The sequence below is a fragment of the Salmo salar genome, chromosome ssa13 (assembly GCF_905237065.1).
Source record: "Salmo salar chromosome ssa13, Ssal_v3.1, whole genome shotgun sequence".
In the NCBI taxonomy this organism is placed as follows: Eukaryota; Metazoa; Chordata; class Actinopteri; order Salmoniformes; family Salmonidae; genus Salmo; species Salmo salar.
This window is the reverse complement of record NC_059454.1, coordinates 25,035,908-25,059,546: the sequence shown is the minus strand read 5'-3', so window position 1 is coordinate 25,059,546 and position 23,639 is coordinate 25,035,908. Positions and strand designations below refer to the sequence as shown.

General features: G+C 42.3%; 1 protein-coding gene and 1 pseudogene across 6 annotated transcripts in view; both read left to right on the top strand.

Annotated features, from left to right (window-relative positions):
* Nucleotides 1-400: 400 nt before the first annotated feature.
* Nucleotides 401-3,058, top strand: LOC106566766 (uncharacterized; annotated as a pseudogene).
* A 3,282-nt stretch (nucleotides 3,059-6,340) lies between these two features.
* LOC106566730 (death-inducer obliterator 1) overlaps nucleotides 6,341-23,639 on the top strand; it is a 45,412-nt gene continuing 28,113 nt past the window's right edge. For 5 of the 6 annotated variants that reach the window (XM_014135060.2, XM_014135059.2, XM_014135068.2 and 2 more), the window contains exons 1-6: nucleotides 6,341-6,472; nucleotides 20,855-20,916; nucleotides 21,054-22,068; nucleotides 22,268-22,487; nucleotides 22,655-22,894; nucleotides 23,121-23,307. In XM_014135060.2, coding sequence (XP_013990535.2) covers nucleotides 20,862-20,916; nucleotides 21,054-22,068; nucleotides 22,268-22,487; nucleotides 22,655-22,894; nucleotides 23,121-23,307 — 1,717 coding nt within the window. In that variant the 5' untranslated portion in view covers nucleotides 6,341-6,472; nucleotides 20,855-20,861. The remainder of the gene's footprint in view (nucleotides 6,473-20,854; nucleotides 20,917-21,053; nucleotides 22,069-22,267; nucleotides 22,488-22,654; nucleotides 22,895-23,120; nucleotides 23,308-23,639) is intronic. The other variant, XM_014135058.2, reaches the window with a different exon arrangement.

The following is a 23,639-nucleotide window of genomic DNA, read 5'->3' as shown; positions in this document are numbered from 1 at the left end:
ACCGGAGCGGGGAGGGTCGGCAAATAAAACCACTTCCTCCGTGCGGAGGAGACGCAAACAAAGCTACAGATCGACACATGGAAACATATCCCCATGGGAGCCTGAGAGGAGGGAGGATGAGCTCCCCAATCTGACGAACCAAAGGCTAATGATGCATTGAAACGGACAACTGAATACGACCATGGAATATGTGTTTGGAAAGGTCTACAAGAATGCCAGAGGCCTTAAAATGAATAATTTGTAGATTAAATGTCTGGAGGGGGTAGTAGCGATACAACACACAGGTAGCGAACCTGGTGATACGCAGGAGGAGCCAGGCCCAGAGTCACACCAAAGAGCCCAGAGCCTCCATGTGTCGCAACAAGATCCTCCTGGAAGACCATCGGAGAAGGTTCGAATCAAATGGCCGCAAACCTGCAAGACAACAGTGTGGCAACAGTTCGACGAGGATGCAGACAAGGTGCTGGAAGCAACAGCAAAGGGAGGTGCAGATAGGAGGCTACAAAGTATGACGACAATCTTAGTCAGTCTATCGGAGGAAAGGTTTGGCGCAGTGGAGCAAAGGCCTGTGAGAACACCGTACACCATGAACCAGAGAGCTGCGAAAGTCCACAAGATCAGGCAGGAACTGAATATCCTCAAGAAATAGCACAAGGAGGCCAGTGAGGAGCAACGGCCACCCTTGGCAGAGCTACGGAGCATCTTGAGAAAGAAGATATTGACTATGCGTAGGGCTGAATGGCATAGAAGACGGTGGAAAGAAAGAAACAAGATGTGAACTGCCTTTATAGCCAATCCCTTTGGTTTCACAAAGCAGCTACTAGGACAGAAGCGCAGTGGGAACATGGTTTGTTCCAAAGAGGAGATTGACTAGCAGATACAGTGACCCGACAAGGAGCAGGAGATGGGGCAGTGCAATATCTTGATACACCCACCAGTACCAGTCACAGAGTTCGACAACAGGGAGCTTATTTCTGAAAGAAGTACAGGACGTTGTGAAGAGGGCAAGGTCTAGCTCAGCTCCTGGACCAAGCGGAGTACCGTACAAGGTCTCTGTTACTCTGGAAGATCCTTAAGGTCCTTTTGGAGGAGAGGCAAGGTTGTACAGCAGTTAAGATTCTCCTAAAGAGTTTGGATCCTGAAGGAAGAAGATTCAGAAAGAATCGACCAATTCAGGATCATCTCCTTGCTAAGTGTCGAAGGGAAGATTTTCTTCAGCATTGTAGCCAGGCGGCTGGCAGACTTCCTCTCTAAGAATGGCTACATCGATACATCTGTCCAAAAGGGAGACATCACAAAAGTACCAGGTATGTTGACCCAGCTCATCAGAGAAGCACGAGAGAACAAGGGTGACTTTGCAGTGTTCTGGCTTGACCTTGCCAATGCCTACGGATTGATTTCTCACAAACTGGCAATGATAAAACACCATGTTCCAGACCAAGTGGCAGATCTCATCCTGGACTACTATGACAGGTTCAGCATGAGAGTCTCATCAGGGCCAGTAACATCAGAGTGGCACAGACTGGAAGTGGGAATCATCACAGGCTGCACCATCTCTGTGATCCTGTTTGCCCTGGCGATGAACATGATTGTGAAGTCTGCTGAAGCTGAGTGTCGGGGCCTCTGAACCAAATCTGGGGTGCAACAACCACCAATCAGAGCCTTTATGGACGACCTGGCAGTCACCACAAAGTAAGTGCCAGGAAGCAGGTGGATTCGGCAAGGGTTGGAAAAGCTGATTGGATGGGTGCGAATGAGTTTCAAGCCAACAAATTCGAGGTCAATGGTGTTGAAGAAGGGCAAGGTCATAGACAGATTCCGCTTCATTATAGCAGGAACACTGATCCCCACCATCCTGGAAAAGCCAGTGAAGAGCCTTGGCAAGGTGTTCAACAGTAGCCTGAAAGACACAACATCAATCCAGGCCACCTGTCAAGAGTTGGAGAGCTGACGGGTCAGGACTTCCAGACAAGTTCAAGGCGTGTATGCATCAGCATGACCTTTATCTAGGGCAGGGGTGGGCAATTCCAGTCCTCGAGGGCCTGATTGGTTTCACAGTTTTTCCCCTGCCCCAGCTAACACACCTGACTCCAATAATCACCTAATCATGATCTTCAGTTTAGAATGCAATTTGATGAATCAGCTGTGTTTACTAGGGATGGAGAAAAAGTGTGACACCAATCAGGCCCTCGAGGACTGGAGTTGCCCACCCTGCTCTAGGGGATACTCTGGCCTCTGCTCATCTACGAAGTACCCATCTTAGGCTGCCCCTGAAGCCCCTGGAAGAGGAGTTCAAGGACTCTCGGGCGAGGGAAGTGATGCAATACAGGGAGTCGAGTTACCCAAAAGTGGCCCAAGCAGGGGTAGTGGTCAAGACCGGGAGGAAATTGAGAGCAGAGGAAGCCGTGCTGCAGGCTGAGTCTCAGTTGTGTCCTTGTGGTAGCAGTGACCCTGGGAAGAGCTGGTCTGTGAACCATCTCAACCTCCCGGTACGACACTACCAACTGGCGCCATGACCAGGTTCTAAAGACCATCACAGAAACAATCTGCACAGGAATTGGCAAGAGTAAGCAAGCTTGGCCCACCTGTCAGAAGACCACTTTCGCTCGAGCTGGAGAGCAGCCAGGCTCAAAATCTGAACCACCAGCAGGCTTCTGCTCAGGACTGGCAGCTGACAACAGACCTGGAGAAGCAGCTCATGTTCCTGCAGCACATTGTCAAGGCAACCCTGAGACCAGACATAACCCTGGTCTCAGAGTCCAGGAAGACCATCATTATTCTGGAGCTGAAAGTCCCTCGAGAAAATCGTCTTGAGGAGGCGTACGAGAGGAGAAGGGCAAAGTATGAGGGACTGGTCATCGACTGTCGGAAGCAGGGTTGAAAGGTTAGTAGCATGCCTATCGAGGTAGGCTGCAGGGGGTTTTCTGGTCAATCCCTCTACAGAGCCTACAGCACACTCTGCGTCAATAGAGCGAAGAGGAGGAGCGCCATCAGCAACACCATCGAGGCAGCTGAAAAAGCATCAAGATGGCTCTGGATCAAGAGAGGAGATCCATAGGGAGCAGCGTAATGCCACCTGGACACAAGTTGGGGTATGATCAAACTCGGCTGGGTCACCTGGGTGAGGATATCTGATGTTGTAGGACCCGAAACACCCTATAACTCCAGGTTACATCACTGATGATGTGTCCAGGAGCATCAAGAGATGTATTCATAAAATAATATACTGTTAATTCCTGTATTTTCCCTTTTTAGTCTCTTTAGACCAAAACTGCTTTTTCTTTACTGATGCATATTGAATTGAATGACCTCTGAAGGTACATTTAAAGATATCCCAAACAATAAGGGGATTTGCTGAACCTATATTGTGCTGAGAAAAAAATCAGTTCTAGATTATTTTGACAACTTCCGGTGAAATTTGAGGGCACGTAATTCAAATAAATAATCATAAATATTATGGATTTTAAACATTTAGGTACATATAAGTGTCTTATATCGGATGAAAGCTGATATTCTTGTTAATCTAACTGCACTGTCCGATTTACAGTAGCTATTACAGCGAAAACATGCCATGCGATTGTTTGAGGACGGTGCCCCACATCAAAATATTTTTCCCCCGGCACAGGTTTCATACAGTCACATATAAAGATTAAATATTCACTTACTTTTTGAAAATCTTCCTCTGATTTGTCATCCAAAGGGTCCCAGCTATAACATGTAGTGTCGTTTTGTTAGATAAAATCCTTCTTTATATCCCAAAAAGTCAGTTTAGTTGGCGCCATCAATTTGAGTAATCCACTCGTTCAACTTGCAGAGAAAGGAATCTGAAAATCTACCCCTAAACTTTGTTTCAACAAGTCAAAATACGTTTCTATTTACTCCTCAGATACCCTAAAATGTAATCAAACTATAATATTTATTTCTGAAAGAAGTATGTTCAATAGGAAACCGATTTTAGTAGGTGCGTCTTGTCTTCATGGTGTGCGCAAACACGAATTTCCAGGACTGTGTCCTACAAAACGGTTATTCCTTATTCGTTTTTGACGTTACAAGCCTGAAACCTTCAACATAGACTGCTGACACCCTGTGGAACCATAGGAATTACATCCAGGGAGCTAATTTACAATATGACCTTTCTCTTGCATTTCTAAGAGGATGATCTCTCTCCCCCAAAAAATTCTGGTTGGTTTTCCTTTGGATTTTCTCCTACCATATCTATTGTGTTATATTCTCCTACATTATTTTAACACTTCTACAAACTCCAAAGTGTTTTCTTTCCAATGGTACCAATTATATGCATATCCTGGCTTCAGGGCCTGAGCTACAGGCAGTTTACCTTTGGCACGTCATTCAGGCAGAAATTGAGAAAAAAAGGGGCCTAGCCCTAATTAAGAAACAATTGTCCTCCGGTAGACTTTGATAAAAATTTCCAATATCCCTGGCCAAGTGGAAATTGTGTAAGAGTTATGTGAGGACCAATTAGATGATGGTCCGATCGCATTCTGTCTCCTATCAATACTTTCTTTAACCTTTGGTGCCAGAGAGAAAGAGACAAGAATGTCATTTTTTTTGTCTCCCCATATATGCTATCCGCTAGTTCTAATGTGTCCATGATATTTGTAATCTCCTTAAGGGCACGAGGATGATAGTTTGTAGTGTGATTTCCTTCACGGTTCATTGAGGTACTTAACACTGTTATAGCCTCCCACCATAATGATTTGATCATTTGTTGCCTGTAAATTCAATAGATTGGATCATCCTGATTTGGACCATATAGATTAATGAGCCAAATCTTTTTCTTCTTCTATGATATCATGGCGGTCCGCAAACAATCATTTAAGTGCATGCTGCCACTTACTGTGCTGGAATGTACAATCACTCATGATCTGGCCAGTTCTGTACTGCCATGAAAATATAATAAAAACCAAATAAATCCCTACTAACTTCTACCCCCCATCCCAAAACCCCTCCCCACCCCCCTTACCCCATCTATATAATGCTGAAACACTCCACCCTTAGAATTGCTCAGCATATCAACAACCATTTCAACAGTAACATCTGTTACGCCCAATATCTCTTTTGCCATCTCCACAATAACCTTCACCCTGGCATTTCTACTTTTATTCATGATCAAAGTGTCCTTTAACACTGCACATTCATGAACGCAAGATTTTCTACTGATCAACCTTTTGGCCTCAATCACTCTTCCTCCCTAAACATTTTCTTTAATATTATCTATGGACATAGATATGGGAACCCCAGTGATGACTCACCGCAATCTAGCATAAGCACCAGGGACATGGCTTTTAATCTTCTTCCCATTAAGCTTTTCCATTTTCAGAATCTTCTCTTGATGAGCCTGGCTACAAAGCAAAAAATATGAACAATCTACCATTTCCAATGAACTGAGCTAATTTGACTTCATCTACCTCTTTCTCTATGGCATTATTTTGTCAGATTGGGTGTAAATGAGGCCCTGTTGTCTCTTCAAACACTATCACCACTTTCCACTGCAACACATTATTACTTTTGCTTCATTGCTTTCTCTACTAGACGCTCTACGGCTTTCTGTATAATGATCTCTCTTCTTTCTATGTCTTTCCACTATCATTCCGGTCCTTGACCCTCATCCTCCCGCTCCATACCATCAGAACTGACACCCATATTGTTGGCATTCCAGCACAACTGTTGCTTCACCAACTTTTTCTCAATTTCCTCCACTTTGTCCGCACTACTCGCCGCCATTTCCGAAACATGAATTGTCTTCAATATGCAAAAATAGCACCTAAAAAAGCCTCAATGTCTTTTCCTCCAGTCCTTTCAGCCATAAGCCAAATCATCTTCCTTGCGGATCTTGCCTGACAGTTTACACATTCAGATCAAAATCATTGTTAATTAGTATCATTACCCGTTGTGAGTTCCTTTGTCCATGACAGAAAGTGATTTCACCACCCCGGTCTTTTTTTCACGCAACTTCATCTTTAGATGTAGAGTGAGTTTCCTGTGACAGTAGATGTTACATTCCTTCTCCACTTTAAACTGATTGCCTTTTCTTATAATCTGCTAAGCCAATACACTTATAACTGGCTATACTTATTTCACCCCTAGCTGTACTTTTAGTTTATTGTTGACACAGCGTGTTTGCCATTAGCCAATCATGTTTCTCATGGATTTCAAAGCATGTGAATGCATTCAACTTGTATTTACAACTTCACAACTGGTTATTATCACCTTCCCACTTGGTTATGAACGCAGCATAAATTTCGATTTGTATGACCGTTCAAAACAATTTTTACAAGTCGTTGCTCGTTTTTTTCCGAAGTCCCAGTTGCCTTGAACGCACTGAAGTCGTAGGTCGGAGGTTTCGTAGTTCCAAGTTGTCTTGAACGCAACAACACAGTGGAGGAGAAGACAAAATGGAAGGCTGTGTAGACGTTTTCCTACGACAGAGCACAACTGGATAACCAGTAAGGTAGTTAGCTATTGTTTAAAAAAAATGATCGTAAGATTAATTAATACAGTTATATTTTACAACAACAGTTAGTTAGACGCAAGCTAGCCAAATGAAATTACATTAAAACATTGGCACGCGGTAAGGCTCCTTGACCCTGTGAATAGCTAGTTAACTGGCCTATGCTAACGTCAAGTAGGCTTGCTAGCTAGTATACGTTATTTAAAAAAGGTTTTTATATCAATAATGTTTGGTAGTTATACTGCTAGATATAATACCACTACACACGCCGCTAACTAGGTTGCTAACGTTAGTTAACTTAAGCTCGTGGAATGTTTGCACTAACGTTAGCTTGTTAGCTAGCTTGCTAGGTGGGGGAGGGTGTCTCTAGTCAATTTTTTTTTAAACGGCATACTTTTGTTTTAATCACTAGATTAAGCGTTAGCTAGCTACATGCCTACATTCAGTGGCAGTAATTTAATACTTCAGTGGTAGACTTCATTAATCTTTATTTTTGCGGTGTCAGTGTTACAACTCAACTTCTAAAATGAACTATGTCTAATTTACAAGCCTCTGTAGTAAACAGCGAGTCCTGCTTGAAATTCACATTTTCTATGGGAGGAATACTTGATCAGAAATTGTCATTGTTTGATGTTATGGACACGGGGGGATGCACGGTTTTTGAACACCCAATTGATGTCTCTTTCTAGACATGACATAGTGCTCATAGTCTTGTCTACGAGCTACATGCATCTTTTTTTATGCTTGTCTGATTCTGAATTCACACTTGGCTTGTGTATAACTCTGGTACAGGGCGTTAGTGCGGCCCAGCCAGTGAACTAGAATGATTAATTATATTTCTATGGGCTCAGGTAGGCCCGGTGTTAGCAAGCGTCATATAGTAAGCTACTGTCAGTTATTTACATCAGGTGATGTGATTTCATAGGGCGTTATTTTAAGATGCTCATACCATGTATCATTTAGCTATTTGATTTTTTTTTTTAAATTTAAGGACCCCTTTTAGATGTATTAAGTACCAGTCAAAAGTTTGGACACACCTACTCATTCAAGGGTTTTCTTAATGTTTTACTGTTTCCTACATTGGTGAATAATAGTGAACACATCAAAACTATGAAATAACACAATAATGGAATCATGTAGTAACCAAAAAAGTAGCCACCCTTTGCCTTGATGCCAGCTTTGTTCACTCTTGCCATTCTCTCAACCAGCTTCACCTGGAATGTTTCCAACAGTCTTGAAGGAGTTCCCATATATGCTGAGCACTTGTTGGCAGCTTTTCTTTCACTCTGTGGTCCAACTCATCCCAAACCATCTCAATTGGTTTGAGGTTGGGTGGTTGAGGAGGCCAGGTCAACTCCATCACTCACCTTGGTCAAATAGCCCTTAAACAGCCTGGAGGTGTGTTGGGCATTGTCCTGTTGAAAAACAAATGATAGTCCCACTAAGTGCAAACCAGATTGGATGGTGTATTGCTGCAGAATGCTGTGGTAGCCATGCTGGTTAAGTGTGCCTTGAATTCTAAATAAATCAGTGTCACCAGCAAAGCACCATCACACCCCCCCCTCCATGGTTCAGTGGAAACTACACATGCAGAGATCATCCGTTCACCTATTCTGCATCTCAGAAAAACACAGCGGTTGGAACCAAAAATATCAAATTTGGACTCATAAGACCAAAGGACAGATTTCCACTAGGCATGTACAATATATCAGTGAACATATCGGATTCAGCCGATATTAGCTAACAATGTCAACATCGGTATTGGCCGATGTCTAGTGCAAAACCGATGTCAAAGCTGACGTGCATACCTATATAACGAAGGTACATGACGTAATGACACCACGTACATTTTTGCGGTATAAGTGCAACACAGCATTCCTAAACTATCCCACAATGTCTGCTGTATGGATCGAGCAGTCAACAAGTCAAGCAGTCATTTGAAAGAGTAACAACATTTCAGCAATACAACTCAGGCGGAATCCATTAAAGCCAAGATAATGGAATTCATTGCCCTTGACAATCAACCGTTTTCTGTCGTGGGTGATGTTGGCTTTCGCTGATTGGTCGAGCACCGGTACACACTACCAAGTGAGCTATTTTTCAGATGTTGCCCTACCGGAGTTACACAGTAGTAGTGTCACTGCTATTAGCTTCACGGCATACATACTATGGAACTCCGTTTGGGTCTTTGAGTGTCAAAAAATATACAGTAGCACTGTCAAAGATGTACAACAAAGTCAGCAAACACCGACCACGAACGATGTGTTTACAATACCGCGTTGGTAATAAAGCATTTGTTCGACCGCAACTTCTGGGGTAGCTAGCTTTAGCTTGTTACCTAGCTATCAGCAATACAACCAGCCTGAAAACAATGACCAGTAGAAACTGCAGTCATTTTCATTATTCTTAGCAATGATTTAGGAATCCTTGTAAGTATTAGCTAGGTTGCCACTTATTGTTTGCCTATTGAAATTGAACTTTAGTTCATGAAAATAAATAGCTAGCCATCTACTTAACCCTGTTGCCTTAAGCTAACGTTATAAGCAGCCAGCTAGCTTCATCTGGCTAGAGAGGCTCGACCGGACCGGGTTGTGTGTTGTGAAGCTAGCCACAATAAGGATTAGGCATATATTTACATTTTAGTCATTTTTAGGCACAATAGTGGAATTTCTGGTTTGCCATAAAAATTAAAGTGTCATTGACAGTGATGCAAATGAATACAAATAGTAGAATTATGCCTTTTATTTGGAATTCTAACTGCGAAGTGCACTATTGTGGCTAATCCTTATTGTGGCTAGCTTCACATAGATGTGTCCGACCACCATTAATCAAATATGAACTGTCTTATAAATTAGTGTTATTTTAGATGACATCTAGCCATATAAATTCAGCAAAAAAAGAAACGTCCCCTTTTCAGGTCCCTGTCTTTCAAAGATAATTCGTAAAAACCCAAATAACTTCACAGATCTTCATTGTAAAGGGTTTAAACACCGTTTCTCATGCTTGTTCAATGAACCATAAACAATTAATGAACATGCACCTGTGGAACGGTCGTTAACTTCTTGCATCTAGGCGTTCCGCTAGCGGAACCCCGTTCCGCCAGCAGAACGCCTTGCCAACAGCCAATGGAACAGCAGGGCGCGAAATTCAAAACATCAAAAATCAAATAATTTCAATTTCTCAAACATATTACTATTTTACACCATTTTAAAGATACACTTCTCCTGAATCCAACCACGTTGTCCGATTTCAAAAAGGCTTTACAGCGAAAGCAAAACATTAGATTATGTTAGGACACCACCAAAACAAGAAAAGCCACACAGCCATTTTCCTAGCAAGGAGATGTCACAAAAACCCCAAATCCTGCTAAAATGAAGCACTAACCTTTGACAATCTTTAGCAGATGACACTCCTAGGACATGTTACACAATACATGTATGTTTTGTTCGATCAAGTTCATATTTATATCCAAAAACAGAATTTTACATTGGCGCGTGATGTTCAGAAAATGATTAGCCTCCAAAACTTCCGGTGAATGACCACAATGTGCACATTCATTTGCAGAAATACTCATCATAAACGTTGACAAAATATTTAATTATTTAAAGAATTATAGATTTACTACCTCTTAATGCAACCGCTGTGTCAGATTTCAAAATAACTTTACGGAGAAAGCACATTGTTCAATATTCTGAGTACATAGCTCAACCATCAATGCAAGTTATACAGTTAGCCGTCATGCCACGGTGTCGTCAAAACTCTAAAATACTGTTGTAAATATTTTCTTACCTTTGCTGAACTTCGGCGGAATGCAGTCGGAAGGACTCCCACTTCCACAAGAAATGTTAATTTGTTTGATAAAGTCCATAATTTATGTCCAAATACTTCCGTTTTGTTGGCGCGTCCAGAACACTATTCCAAAAGGCACGAGACGGGGGCGCAAATAAATAGAGGAGAAGCTCAAAAGTTCCATTACCGTTTGTAGAAACATGTCAAACGCTGTTACCAATCAAACCTTAGGGTGTTTTTAACATAAACAATCGATAATATTCCTACCGGACAATAGCGTATTCATTACAGAAGAAAAATAAAAAATGCTATCCATGTGTGAATGCGCATGAAGTAACTACATGACCTCAGACAGGACACTGCTTGAACCGGCTGTTATTCGGTCAAAATTCACCATAGAAGACTTGACATCTAGTGGAAGCCTTAGGAAGTGCAAGTTGACCCCACAGACACTGTAGTTTCAATAGAAAATGGTCTGAAAGACTACAATTCTCAGACTTCCCACTTCCTGGTTGGATTTTTCTCAGGTTTTTTCCTGCCATATGAGTTCTGTTATACTCACAGACATCATTCAAACAGTTTTAGAAACTTCAGAGTGTTTTCTATCCAAATCTACTAATAATATGCAAATATTTGACTCTGGGCCCGAGTAGTAGGCCGTTTAATTTGGGTACGTTTTTCATCAGGCCGTGAAAATACTGCCCCCTATAGCGAAGAGGTTAAGACACCTACAGCTTACAGACGGTAGGCAATTAAGGTCACAGTTATGAAAACTTAGGACACTAAAGAGGCCTTTCTACTGACTCTGAAAAACACCAAAAGAAAGATGCCCAAGGTCCCTTCTCATCTGCGTGAACGTGCCTGAGGCATGAGAACTGCAGATGTGGCCAGCGCAATAAATTGCAATGTCCGTACTGTGAGACGCCTAAGACAGGGAGACAGTACGGACAGCTGATCGTCCTTGCAGTGGCAGACCACGTGTAACAACACCTGCACGGGATCAGTACATCCGAACATCACACCTGCGGGACAGGTAAAGGATGGCAACAACAACTGCCCGAGTTAAACCAGGAACGCACAATCCCTACATTAGTGCTTAGATTGTCCGCAATAGGCCTAGAGAGGCTGGACTGAGGGCTTGTAGGCCTGTGGTAAGGCAGGTCCTCATCAGAAATGACCGGCAACAAGGTCGCCTATGGGCACAAACCCACCTTCGCTGGACCAGACAGGACTGGCAAAAAGTGCTCTTCACTGACGGGTAGCAGTTTTGTCTCACCAGGGGTGATGGTCGGATTCGTGTTTATTGTCGATGTAATGAGCGTTACACCAAGGCCTGTACTCTGGAGCGGGATCGATTTGGAGGTGGAGGGTCCATCATGGTCTGGGGCGGTGTGTCACAGCATCATCGGACTGAGCTTGTTGTCATTGAAGGCAATCTCAACGCTGTGCGTTACAGGGAAGACATCCTCCTCCCTCATGTGGTATCCTTCCTGCAGGCTCATCCTGACATGACCCTCCAGCATGACAATGCCACCAGCCATTCTGCTCGTTCTGTGCGTGATTTCCTGCAAGACAGGAATGTCAGTGTTCTGCCCTGGCCAGCGAAGAGCCCCAGATCTCAATCCCATTGAGCACGTCTAGGACCTGTTGGATCGGAGGGTGAGGGCTAGGGCCATTCACCTCTGAAATGTCCGGGAGCTTGCAGGTTCCTTGGCGGAGGAGTGGGGTAACATCTCACAGCAAGAATTGGCAAATCTGGTGCAGTCCATGAGGAGGAGATGCACTGCAGGACTTAATGCAGCTGGTGGCCACACCAGATACTGACTGTTACTGACTTTGTTCAGTAACAGTCAGAAATTGTTCCATTTCTGTTAGTCACATGTCTGTGGAACTTGTTCAGTTTATGTCTGATGTTGAATCTTATGTTCATACAAATATTTACACATTTTATTTTTGCTGAAAATAAACACCGTTGACAGTGAGAGGACGTTTTTTTTTTGTTGATGAGTTTAGTAATCTAGCAAACTATAGCTACTGAAACAGATTGTCATTTTGCTATGTTTTTGGGGAAGAACATTGTTTGCGTCCATGAGCTAGCTATTGTTTTCATGACCAGCACTGTAGTTTCGCGAGACGACTTTACCAGCATCATAGCACACGTATCGATGAATCGTTGTGATATATGAGTGATAGTGTAATCAATGTTTAATAACTACTTAAAATTAATGAACGCGTGACGTGCAGTCATATTCAAGTCCTGATTGGTCAGCAAATGTATTTGACACGTCAAGTAGGGTTTTTTGACATGTCAAATAGTATTTCTTTGACACGCAAAGACCCAAACGGCGTTCCATAGAAATTCTGGTTGAGAATTAAACAACTGAACAAATGAACAGCGAAACAGCACAGCAAGTAAGTGAAAGAAATAGGTTTTGATTATGTTTGACTGGTAATGGGGACATAGTAAATGCCAACAAAATAACTTTTTGGTGTGTGTGTGTGTGTGTGTGTGTGTGTGTGTAACCTTTATTTAACTAGGCAAGTCAGTTAAGAACAAATTCTTATTTACAATGATGTCCTGCCCGGGACGACGCAGGGCCAATTGTGGGCCGCCCTATGGGACTCCCAATCAAGGCCGGATGTGATACAGCCTGGATTCGAACAAGGGACCGTAGTGATGCCTCTTGTTCTGAGATGCAGTGCCTTAGACCGCTGCGTCCGTGTGTGTTAGTTAACTATTTAACTCTACTAGAATTAGAGATCGACCGATTAATCGGCATGGCCGATTAATTATGGCCGATTTCAAGTTTTCTTAACAATCGGTATTCGGCCTTTTTGGATGACGATAATGGCCGATTACAAAACAATCCACAAGGAGACTGCGTGGCACGCTGACCACCTGTTACGCATGTGCAGCATCAGAAGGGCCATGTGGCTGCAAGGAGCCAAGGTAAGTTGCTAGCTAACATTAAACTTAACTTATAAAAAACAATCAATCTTCACAGAATCACTAGTTAACTACACATGGTTGATGATATTACTAGGTTAACTAGCATGTCCTGCGTTGCATATAATCAAAGCAGTGCCTGTTAATTTACCATCGAATCACAGCCTACTTCAACTTCGCCAAACGGGTGATGATTTAACAAAAGCACATTCACGAAAAAAGCACAATTATTGCACAAATGTACCTAAGCATGAACATCAATGCCTTTCTTAATCAATACACAGAAGTATATATTTTTAAACCTGCATATTTAGTTAAAATAAATGCATGTTAGGGAATTTGTGTCACTTCTCTTGCGTTCAGTGCAAGCAGAGTCAGGGTATATGCAGCAGTTTGGGCCGCCTGGCTCTTTGCGAACTGTGTGAAGACCATTTCTTCCTAACAAAGACCGTAATTAACTTCTCTGGGATATGTGGGACGCTACCTCGACGACATCCAGTGATATTGCAGGGCGCCAAATTCAAACAACAGAAATCTCATAATTAAAATTCCTCAAACATACAAGTATTATACACCATTTTAAAGATAAACTTCTTGTTAATCCAACCACAGTGTCCGATTTCAAAAAGGCTTTACGGCAAAAGCAAACCATGCTATTATCTGAGGACTGCACCCCATCAAACAAATACAATCAGATTTCAACCCGCCAGGCACAACACAAAAGTCAGAAATAACATATAATGCATGCTTTATCTTTGAAGATCTTATTCTGTTGGCACTCCAATATGTCCCATAACCATCACAAATGGTATTTTTGTTCGATTAATTCCGTCGTTATATATCCAAAATGTCCATTTATTTGGCGCGTTTGATCCAGAAAAACACCGGTTCCAACTCGTGCCACATGACTACAAAATATCTCATAAGTTACCTGTAATCTTTGTCCAAACATTTCAAACAACTTTAGGTATTTTTTAACGTAAATCATTGATAAAATTTAAGACGGGATAAACAGCGTTCAATAACAGAGGAAAACAATGTGGAGCGTGCTTTCTGGTCACGCGCCTCTATCAAACAGTACACTTCCCTCGAGCCTCGTTCTGAAACGCCCTGCTTCTTCATTACACAAAGGAAAAACATCAACCAATTTCTAGACTGTTGACATCCAGTGTAAGCGATAGGAACTGCAAACAACTGCCTTAGAAATCTAGGTTCCCAAAGAAAACCAATTGAGAAGAGAGTGACCTCTCAGTGACCTCTCAGTTTTAGAAACTTCAGTGTTTTCTATCCAAATCTACCAATTATATGAATTTCCTAGCTTCTGGGCCTGAGAAACAGGCAGTTTAATTTGGGCACGCTTTTCATCCGGACATGAAAATACTGCCCCCTATCCCAAAGAAGTTAATTTGCCAGAATTATACATAATTATGACATAGCATTGAAGGTTGTGCAATGTAACAGCAATATCTAGACTTAGGGTTGCCACCCGTTCAATAAAATACGGAACGGTTCCGTATTTCACTGAAAGAATAAACTTTTTTTTTTTTTAACGATAGTTTCCAGATTTTACCATATTAATGACCAAAGGCTCGAATTTCTGTGTTTATTATAATTAAGTCTATTTGATAAAGCAGTCTGACTGAGCGGTGGTAGGCAGCAGCAGGCTCGTAAGCATTCATTCTCGTAAGCATTCAAACTGCACTTTACCGCGTTTGCCAGCAGCTCTTAGCAATGCTTGAAGCACAGCGCTGTTTATGACTTCAAGCCTATCAACTCCCGAGATTAGGCTGGCAATACAAAAGTGCCTAAAAGAACATCCAATAGTCAAAGGTATATGAAATACAAATGGTATAGAGAGAAATAGTCGACGCGTAATTCCTCATAATTCCTATATTAACTACAACCTAACACCACTTACTGTGAATATGGAAGACTCATGTTAAATTGAACCACCAGCTTTCATATGTTCTCATGTTTTGAGCAAGGAGCTTAAACGTTAGCTTTTTACATGGCACATATTACACTTATTTTCTTCCCCAACACTGTTTTTGCATTATTTAAACCAAATTGAACATGGTTCATTATTTATTTGAGACTAAATAGATTTTATTTATGTATTATATTAAGTTAAAATAAGTGTTCATTCAGTATTGTTGTAATTGTCATTATTACAAATATATATATATATATATATATATATATATATATATATAAAAAAAGATAATAGGCCGATTTAATCAGTATCGGCTTTTTTTGGTCCTCCAATTATCGGTATCGGCGTTGAAACATCATAATCGGTCGACCTCTAACTAGACTGCTTAACGTTTTTAAAATCGCTTGTCGGTATCTGTTTCTTTTTGGCAAGGAAAATATCAGGTATCAGCCAAAATTGTCATATCGGTGCATCACTAATTTCCACCGGTCTAATGCCATTGCTTGTGTTTCTTGGCCCAAGCAAGTCACTTCTTTATTATTGGTGTCCTTTAAATAGTGGTTTCTTTGCAGCAATGGACCATGAAGGGCTGTTTCACGCAGTCTCCTATGAACAGTTGATGTTGAGATGTGTCTGTTACTTGAACTCTGTGAAGCATTTATTTGGGCTGCAATTTCTGAGGCTGGTATCTAATGAACTTATCCTCTGCAGCAGAGGTAACTCTGGGTCATCCTTTCCTGTGGCGGTCCTCACGAGAGCCAGTTTCATCATAGCACTTGATGGTTTTTGCGACCGCACTTTGCTTAATTGAGCTGTTCTTGCCTTAATATGGACTTGGTCTTTGACCAAATAGGGCTGTCTTCTGTGTACCACCCCTACCATGTCACAACACAACTGATTGTCTCAAACGCACTAAGATGGAAAGAAATTCCACAAAGACATTTTCAACAAGGCACACCTGTTAATTGAAATGCATTCCAAGTGACTACCTCATGAAGCTGGCTGAGAGAATGCCAAGAGTGTGCAAAGCTGGCATCAAGGCAAAGGGTGGCTACTTTGAAGAGTCTAATATCAAAAATATATTTTGATTTGTTTAGCACTTTTTTGGTTACTACATGATTCCATGTGTGTTATTTCATAGTTTTGATGTCTTCACTATTATTCTACAATGTAGAAAATAGTAAAAAAATAAAGAGAACATGAGTAGCTGTGTCAACTTTTGACTGGGACTGCAGCAAAATTGTATTATTTGATAAAATATTGAATTTGGCCTTTACTAATATAGCCCATAGAAACGCATTGAATAACACATTCAGAAATGGCAAAACAGGCAGTCGAAAAATAAATCTTAAGGCATTAGTGGTTTCTTTGCAGCAATTCGACCATGAAGGCCTGATTCACGCAGTCTCCTATGAACAGTTTATGTTGAGATGTGTCTGTTACTTTGCTAAGGGTGGCTACTTCGGGGCTCTCGAGTGGCGCAGCGGTCTAAGGCACTGCATCTCAGTCCAAGAGGCGTCACTACAGTCCCTTGTTCGAATCCAGGCTTTATCACATTCGGCCATGATTGGGAGTCCCATATGGAGGAGCACAATTGGCCCAGTGTTGTCCAGGTTTTGCCAGGGTAGGCCGTCATTGTAAATAAGAATTTGTTAACTGACTTGCCAAGTTAAATAAAAGTACAACACTTTTTAATTTTTTAAGTGTCTTTCTTACGGTTGAAAAAGTTTACATACACCTTAGCCAAATACATTTAATTTTGACACCTAAGTAGTAGGTTACAACATCGTTGACAGAAATTTCAGGACTCACTGCGTCTTTAAGTGGTAAAATTTCACATTTTGCAATATTCAAAACCAAACATGACACTTGAGAAAATTGCTCTACTGAATGTACAGTTACTGGAACCTGATTTTCATTTCTCAAAACAGGGTTGTATCGTCGGCTAACTCGGAAATCTTCACCTCCTTATCACATACAGTTGAAGTCGGAAGTTTACATACACCTTAGCCAAATACATTTAAACTCAGTTTTTCACAATTCCTGACATTTAATCCTAGTAAAAATCCCTGTCTTAGGTCAGTTAAGATCACCACTTTATTTTAAGAATGTGAAATGTCAGAATGATAGTATAGAGAATGATTTATTTCAGCTTTTTATTTCTTTCATCACATTCCCAGTAGGTCAGAAGGGTATATACACTCAATTAGTATTTGGTAGCATTGCTTTTAAATTGTTTAACTTGGGTCAAACGTTTCGGGTAGCCTTCCACAGGCTTCCCACAATAATTTGGATGAATTTTGTCCCATTCCTCCTGACAGAGCTGGTGTAACTGAGTTAGGTTTGTAGGCTTCCTTGCTCGCACATGCTCTTTCAGTTCTGCCCACAAATGTTCTATAGGATTGATGTCAGGGCTTTGTGATGGCCACTCCAATACCTTGACTTTGTTGTCCTTAAGCCATTTTGCCACAACTTTGGAAGTATGCTTGGGGTCATTGTCCATTTGGAAGACCCATTTGCGACCAAGCTTTTAACTTCCTGACTGATGTCTTGAGATGTTGCTTCAATATATCCACATAATTTTCCTGCCTCATGATGCCATCTATTTTGTGAAGTGCACAAAATAGTCGTGCAGCAAAGCACCCCCACAACATGATGCTGCCACCCCTGTGCTTCACGGTTAGGATGGTGTTCTTCGGCTTGCAAGCATCCCCCTTTTTCCTCCGAACATATGGCCAAACAGTTCTGTTTTTGTTTCATCAGACCAGAGGACATTTCTCCAAAAAGTATGATCTTTGTCCCCATGTGCAGTTGCAAACCGTAGTCTGGCCTTTTTATGGAAGTTTTGGCTTCTTCCTTGCTGAGCGGCCTTTCAGGTTATGTTGATATAGGACTCGTTTTACTGTGGACATAGATACTTTTGTACCTGTTTCCTCCAGCATCTTCACAAGGTCCTATGCTGCTGTTCTGGGATTGATTTGCACTTTTCGCACCTAAGTTCGTTCATCTCTAGGAGACAGAACGCGTCTCCTTCCTGAGCGTTAGGACGGCTGCGTGGTCCCATGTTGTTTATACTTGCATACTATTGTTTTTACAGATGAACGCAGTACCTTCAGGCGTTTGGACATTTCTCCCAAGGATGAACCAGACTTGTGGAGGTCTACAATTTTTTTTTCTGAGGTCTTGGCTGATTTCTTTTGATTTTCCTATGATGTCGAGCAAAGAGGCACAGAGTTTGAAGGTAGGCCTTGAAATACGTCCACAGGTGCACCTCCAATTGACTCAAATGATGTCAATTAGCCTATCAGAAGCCTCTAAAGCCATTGGAATTTTCCAAACTGTTTAACCTCTAGGGGACCCCTTCCCGTTCTTATCCCGTTAACGGGATTGATTTTGACAACAGCCAGTGGAAAATCAGAGCGCCAAATTCAAAACAGCTAAAATCTCATAATTCCATTTTCTCAAACAATCAACTATTTTACACCATTTTAAAGATAAACTTCTCGTAAATCCAACCACATTGTCCGATTTCAAAAAGGCTTTACGGCGAAAGCATAAAATTAGATTATGTTAGGAGAGTACATTGACAAAAATAATCACACAGCCATTTTCCAAGCAACTAGATGCATCACAAAAACCCAAAACACAGCTAAATGATGCACTAACCTTTGACGATCTTCATCAGATGACACTCCTAGGACATTGTTACACAATACATGTATGTTTTGTTCAATAAAGTTCATATTTATATCCAAAAACAGCATTTTACATTGGCGCGTAATGTTGAGAAATGTTTTCCCTCCAAAACGCCCGGTGAATCAGCACAATGAGCGCACATATTACAGAAATACTCATCAAAATGTTTGATCAATATAGAAGTGTTATGCACAGAATTATAGATACACTTCTCCTAAATGTAATCGCTGTGTCAGATTTCAAAAGGTTCACGGCGAAAGCACAATTTGCAATAATCTGAGTACAGCCCAGAAGACACCAATAACAAGCAAACAGAAACCTGCCATCTTGGAGTCAATAAAACTAAGTTACATTATAAATATTCACTTACCTTTGATTATCTTCATCAGAAGGCACTCCCAGGAACCCCAGCTCCACAATAAATGTTTGATAAAGTTCATATATATATATATATATATGTCCAAATAATCAATTTTGTTCGCGCGTTAGGTTCACTATCCAAATCCACAACGCGCATGCTTACTTAGTCCAGACAAAGTCAAAAAAGTTATACTACAGTTTGTAGAAACATGTCAAACGATGTATAGAATCAATCTTTAGGTTGCTTTTATCATATCTTGAATAAAATTCCAACCGGACCTATACGTTCTCTTTAGCAGTGAATATGAACTCAGCTCGCTCCCAGGTCATTGCGCGTGACTGAGCCCATGCCTTATAATGGGACACCTACTTCCTTGTGCTGTAATTCTCATCAAATTCCCCATAGAATCTTCAAACACCGTTCTAAAGACTGCTCACATCTAGTGGAAGCTTTAGGAAGTGCAAAATGAACCCTAAGTCACTGTATACAGTCAAGGCAATCACTTGAAAAAACTACAACCTCAGATTTTCAACTTCCTGCTCGACTTTTTCTCAGGTTTTTGCCTGCCATATGAGTTCTGTTATACTCGCAGACACCATTCAAACAGTTTTAGAAACTTCAGAGTGTTTTCTATCCAAATCTACTAATAATATGCATATTCTAGTTTCTGGGCCAGAGTAGTAACCTGTTCAAATTGGGTACGTTTTTCATCCGGCCGTGAAAATACTGCCCCCTAGCCCCAAGAGGTTTGAAGGCACAGTCAACTTGATGTATGTACATTTCTGACCCACTGGAACTGTGATACAGTGAATTATAAGTGAAATAATCTGTAAACAATTGTTGGAAAAATTACTTGTCATGCACAAAGTAGATGTCTTAACCGACTTGCCAAAACTATAGTTTGTTAACAAAAAATTTGTGGAGTGCTTGAAAAACCAAACTAAGTGTGTGTAAACTTCCGACTTCAACTGTATATCTAGGAGATATAAGAAAGCTAAGGAAATGTTTTGCTTTTTTTGGGGTGGGGCACTCTACCTTTTTATACTTCCATTAATTGTTTTAAAACTGGTACTGGTTACAGTCAGATGAGTCCTGTGACACTTGTAGGGGTTGTAAAGCAAAATGGTCAACATCGTGTTCGTGAGAATCTCCCCTTTCCACAGTGGGATTCCATTAGTTTGTAGCCAATACGGTACGGACGCTACAAACAGACGTTGGCACATCAACTACTGACTTCAGACGAGTCCCGTGACTCGGAGAACACCAAAACGGAGAACACCATCGTGAGAGTCTATTTTCCATATTCGTTTGTTGGCCAAACTGTTCTGACGCTGCAGACGTTTTTGTGAGAAGACTGATTTTCGGGATGTCTCATGGTCTGACAAACACCACTGTAGCTTGCCCACCTTCCACCGCAGATGCGGTGGATTGAGACGCAGCCCATGCAAGAATGATATGTCTAGCTTAAACTGACAGATTTTGATGGGGATGTTTTGTTACCTATACTGAAGCACCCATGTGTCAATAGACTTAAGGATTAATGCAAAGTTATGGACTGCTCTTCAAGTCTCGCGACGAGTAAATGTGCTTCATTTCAATCAACAGCATTTCTGGTAGATTGGATAACATTTGTTTTTTTTTATCTTAATTTGACAGGTCTATCATGGAGGGCTTTATGGATATCAATGAGATCCATGACATCACTGGCACTGATACAGGTATTACCTTAACTATTTTCCTTCCCCTTTTAGTCGTAATGGACTGTGTGTTAGCTGTCCAAATTATGTGATTGGATGGAGATGATGATGCATTTTCTGTCATTGTTTTTCTATCCTTGCTGTTCTCCTTGGTGTAGAGGAGCACAGAGGAGATGCAGAGCAGGTGGAGGGGGCCGACAGGAGTGCTAGGCCGACCATCAGCGAGTTCAAAAAGACCTGGGGCTTCAGGCGGACCACGGTTGCCAGAAGAGAGTTTGTGGGATTGGATGAGATTGAAGATCCAGAATCTCCACCCCTACCCACACGTCGGGGCAGAGGCCGCCCAGCCAAGACCTATTCAAGACGTGGGCGAGGGGGGAGAAGGAGCGTCCCGGCCGACCTGGAGTACTCCGTAACGGCCTCCCCCATTCCAATGGACACAGAGCCTTCCTCAGAACCCCAAGAGCCCTGCCCAGGTGGCAGCCTAGATCCCACCTCTTGGCAGGACTTTGGATCTGCATTTGGCACTGCTTTTTCTCTACTTGGGGAGAAGGAGGAGGACCTCATGCCCATGACTGCTCCTGCCCAAACTATGGCTGCCACTGCCCCTAGCTATGGGGCTAGTAGGGACGTAGAAGTTGTCTCCAGTATTGAGGAGGACAGTGATGAGCTGACCCTGAAGCAGCTCCAGGAGCGGCTGAGCACAAGGGGGAGAGGGGAGTCCAGGGGGAGGGGGGTCAGAGGGAGGGGGAGGGGAAGAGGCAGAGGTAGAGGACGTGGTAGAGGTAGGGGGCGTGGGAGGGGTAGGGGTGTAGAGCCAGAGTCGAGCACTGCGGATGAAGAGGAGGTTATTTTTGTAAATGAGTTGGAACCGCAGCAGGTGCATCAGCCTCAGGAGGAAAGGGAGAGGAGTCCTGAGAAGGTTGTGGTAGAGTCTCAAAGCCCTTCTCCTTCTCAACAGTCGAGCTCAGACTCTATGCCTCCTCTTGAGTCTGATCCAGAAACAACAGAAGAAAAGGCTAGCCAAAATGATAATGTAACAGAGGCAAAGGACAAGGTGGAAGAGGAGGAGAGGATCGAGGAAGAAAAGTCAGAGTATTCTAGCATATCGGATAGTGAGGGCTACAACCCCCATGCCCTTTACTGCATCTGTCGACAGAGGCACAACAAAAGGTATGTGTGTAGCATTGTCCTGGACGGTATTCATCTGTGAAAACAAACAAGCAAGCCTTATGTTTTTGGTTTAGCAACTCTACATCTCGGCTCTTTCCATCTGCCACACACATCTATTTCTAAATTGTCTGTGGTTGCTGATTTTAGTTATTGTTCTTTAGCTGACTTTTTCTTATTGCTCATCTGATTCCTTATCCAGGTTCATGATCTCCTGCGACAATTGTCTGGAGTGGTTCCATGGCGACTGCGTTGGCGTCAGCGAGATTCAAGGCCGAAAGCTTGAGAGGAGTGGACGAGACTGGATCTGCGCCACCTGCACCAACAAGAGCCAGCCAGACCCCCAGCAGAGCTCCCCTGACTGTCTGACACTGCCCTACTCGGGGGAGGAGGAGATTGTACATGAGGAGCAGACCAGCGAGGTGAGAACAAAAAAACACTGATTCCTTTGCTAGCAAGCAAGGAAATAAATTGTAGTTTGTGGTGTTATATGGCTTTCCTTGCTTTGTACGGCACAAACTTGACTACATTTTAACCATGGTGTTTAGTTGCATGTTTGAGATGTGTGCTAACGTGAGTCTGGTCCTAGGAGGCTGTGGTGCAGGAGGTGACAGAGATGGTTGCTGAGGCTGAGATGGAGTTGGATGGTTCCTTACCCCAGTGCATCGGCTCAGGGTGCAGTAAGCACGCCCTGCCTGACTCCGTTTACTGCGGCACAGACTGCATCCTCCGGCACGCGGCTGCCACTATGAAGACGCTCTCCAGCTCCAAAGAGACTAAAACCAAGCAACGCCCACAGAGGAGAGCAGCAGCCAAACTTGGCCCCAAGGTAACCCGTGGTTCAAAATAGGTTGTTTTGGTTAAGAGACTGTGCCTAAGCTTTTTACTTTTTTTCTTCTGTATGTTGTCCTTGTTTTGTTTTGGTGATGAATGTATGCTGAGATTGTTACCTTTTGAAATGGATAAAGCTGACACTGACACAATCACTCACATAGTATGAGTACATTTAACCCCAAATAAGCTGATGTTGACCTCTCTGAATATTTTGACCACAGGGTCAGAGGTCGGCTAGGATGCCCCAGAGGTTGTTGGCAGAGCGGCCCGAAGAGGAGGGTGAGGAAGAGGAGGCTGAAGAAGTTGAGGACAAGGAAGCTGACACATCTACATCTGCCTTATCCTGTGACCCTAGTCTCACTGCAGTACAGGCCACATCCATAGAATCACCTATGTTTTACAAGTCGAGTATGTATCACTCACAGCACATGCATATCCAACACATACAGAATACTTTCACTCAGTTGGCATTCATCAGACACTAGCTATAATGTTACCTATACCATCCACAATCTGTAGGTGTAGGGAGACGAGGTTATTTGCAGGGGTCAGCAGCAATGGGTAAGTGTACACATTTTGGCAACTTTATAAAATGTTTTCCTTCAACTAGTTGAACAGGAAACGTTGAAAAAGAATAGAAACCAAACCAATCAACAATCCAAATGAAATGTCCTCAGTTCCCAAATAGTAGAACGTTTATTATAGTCTGGTTGAGACGCTTCTACTTCAATACCACCATC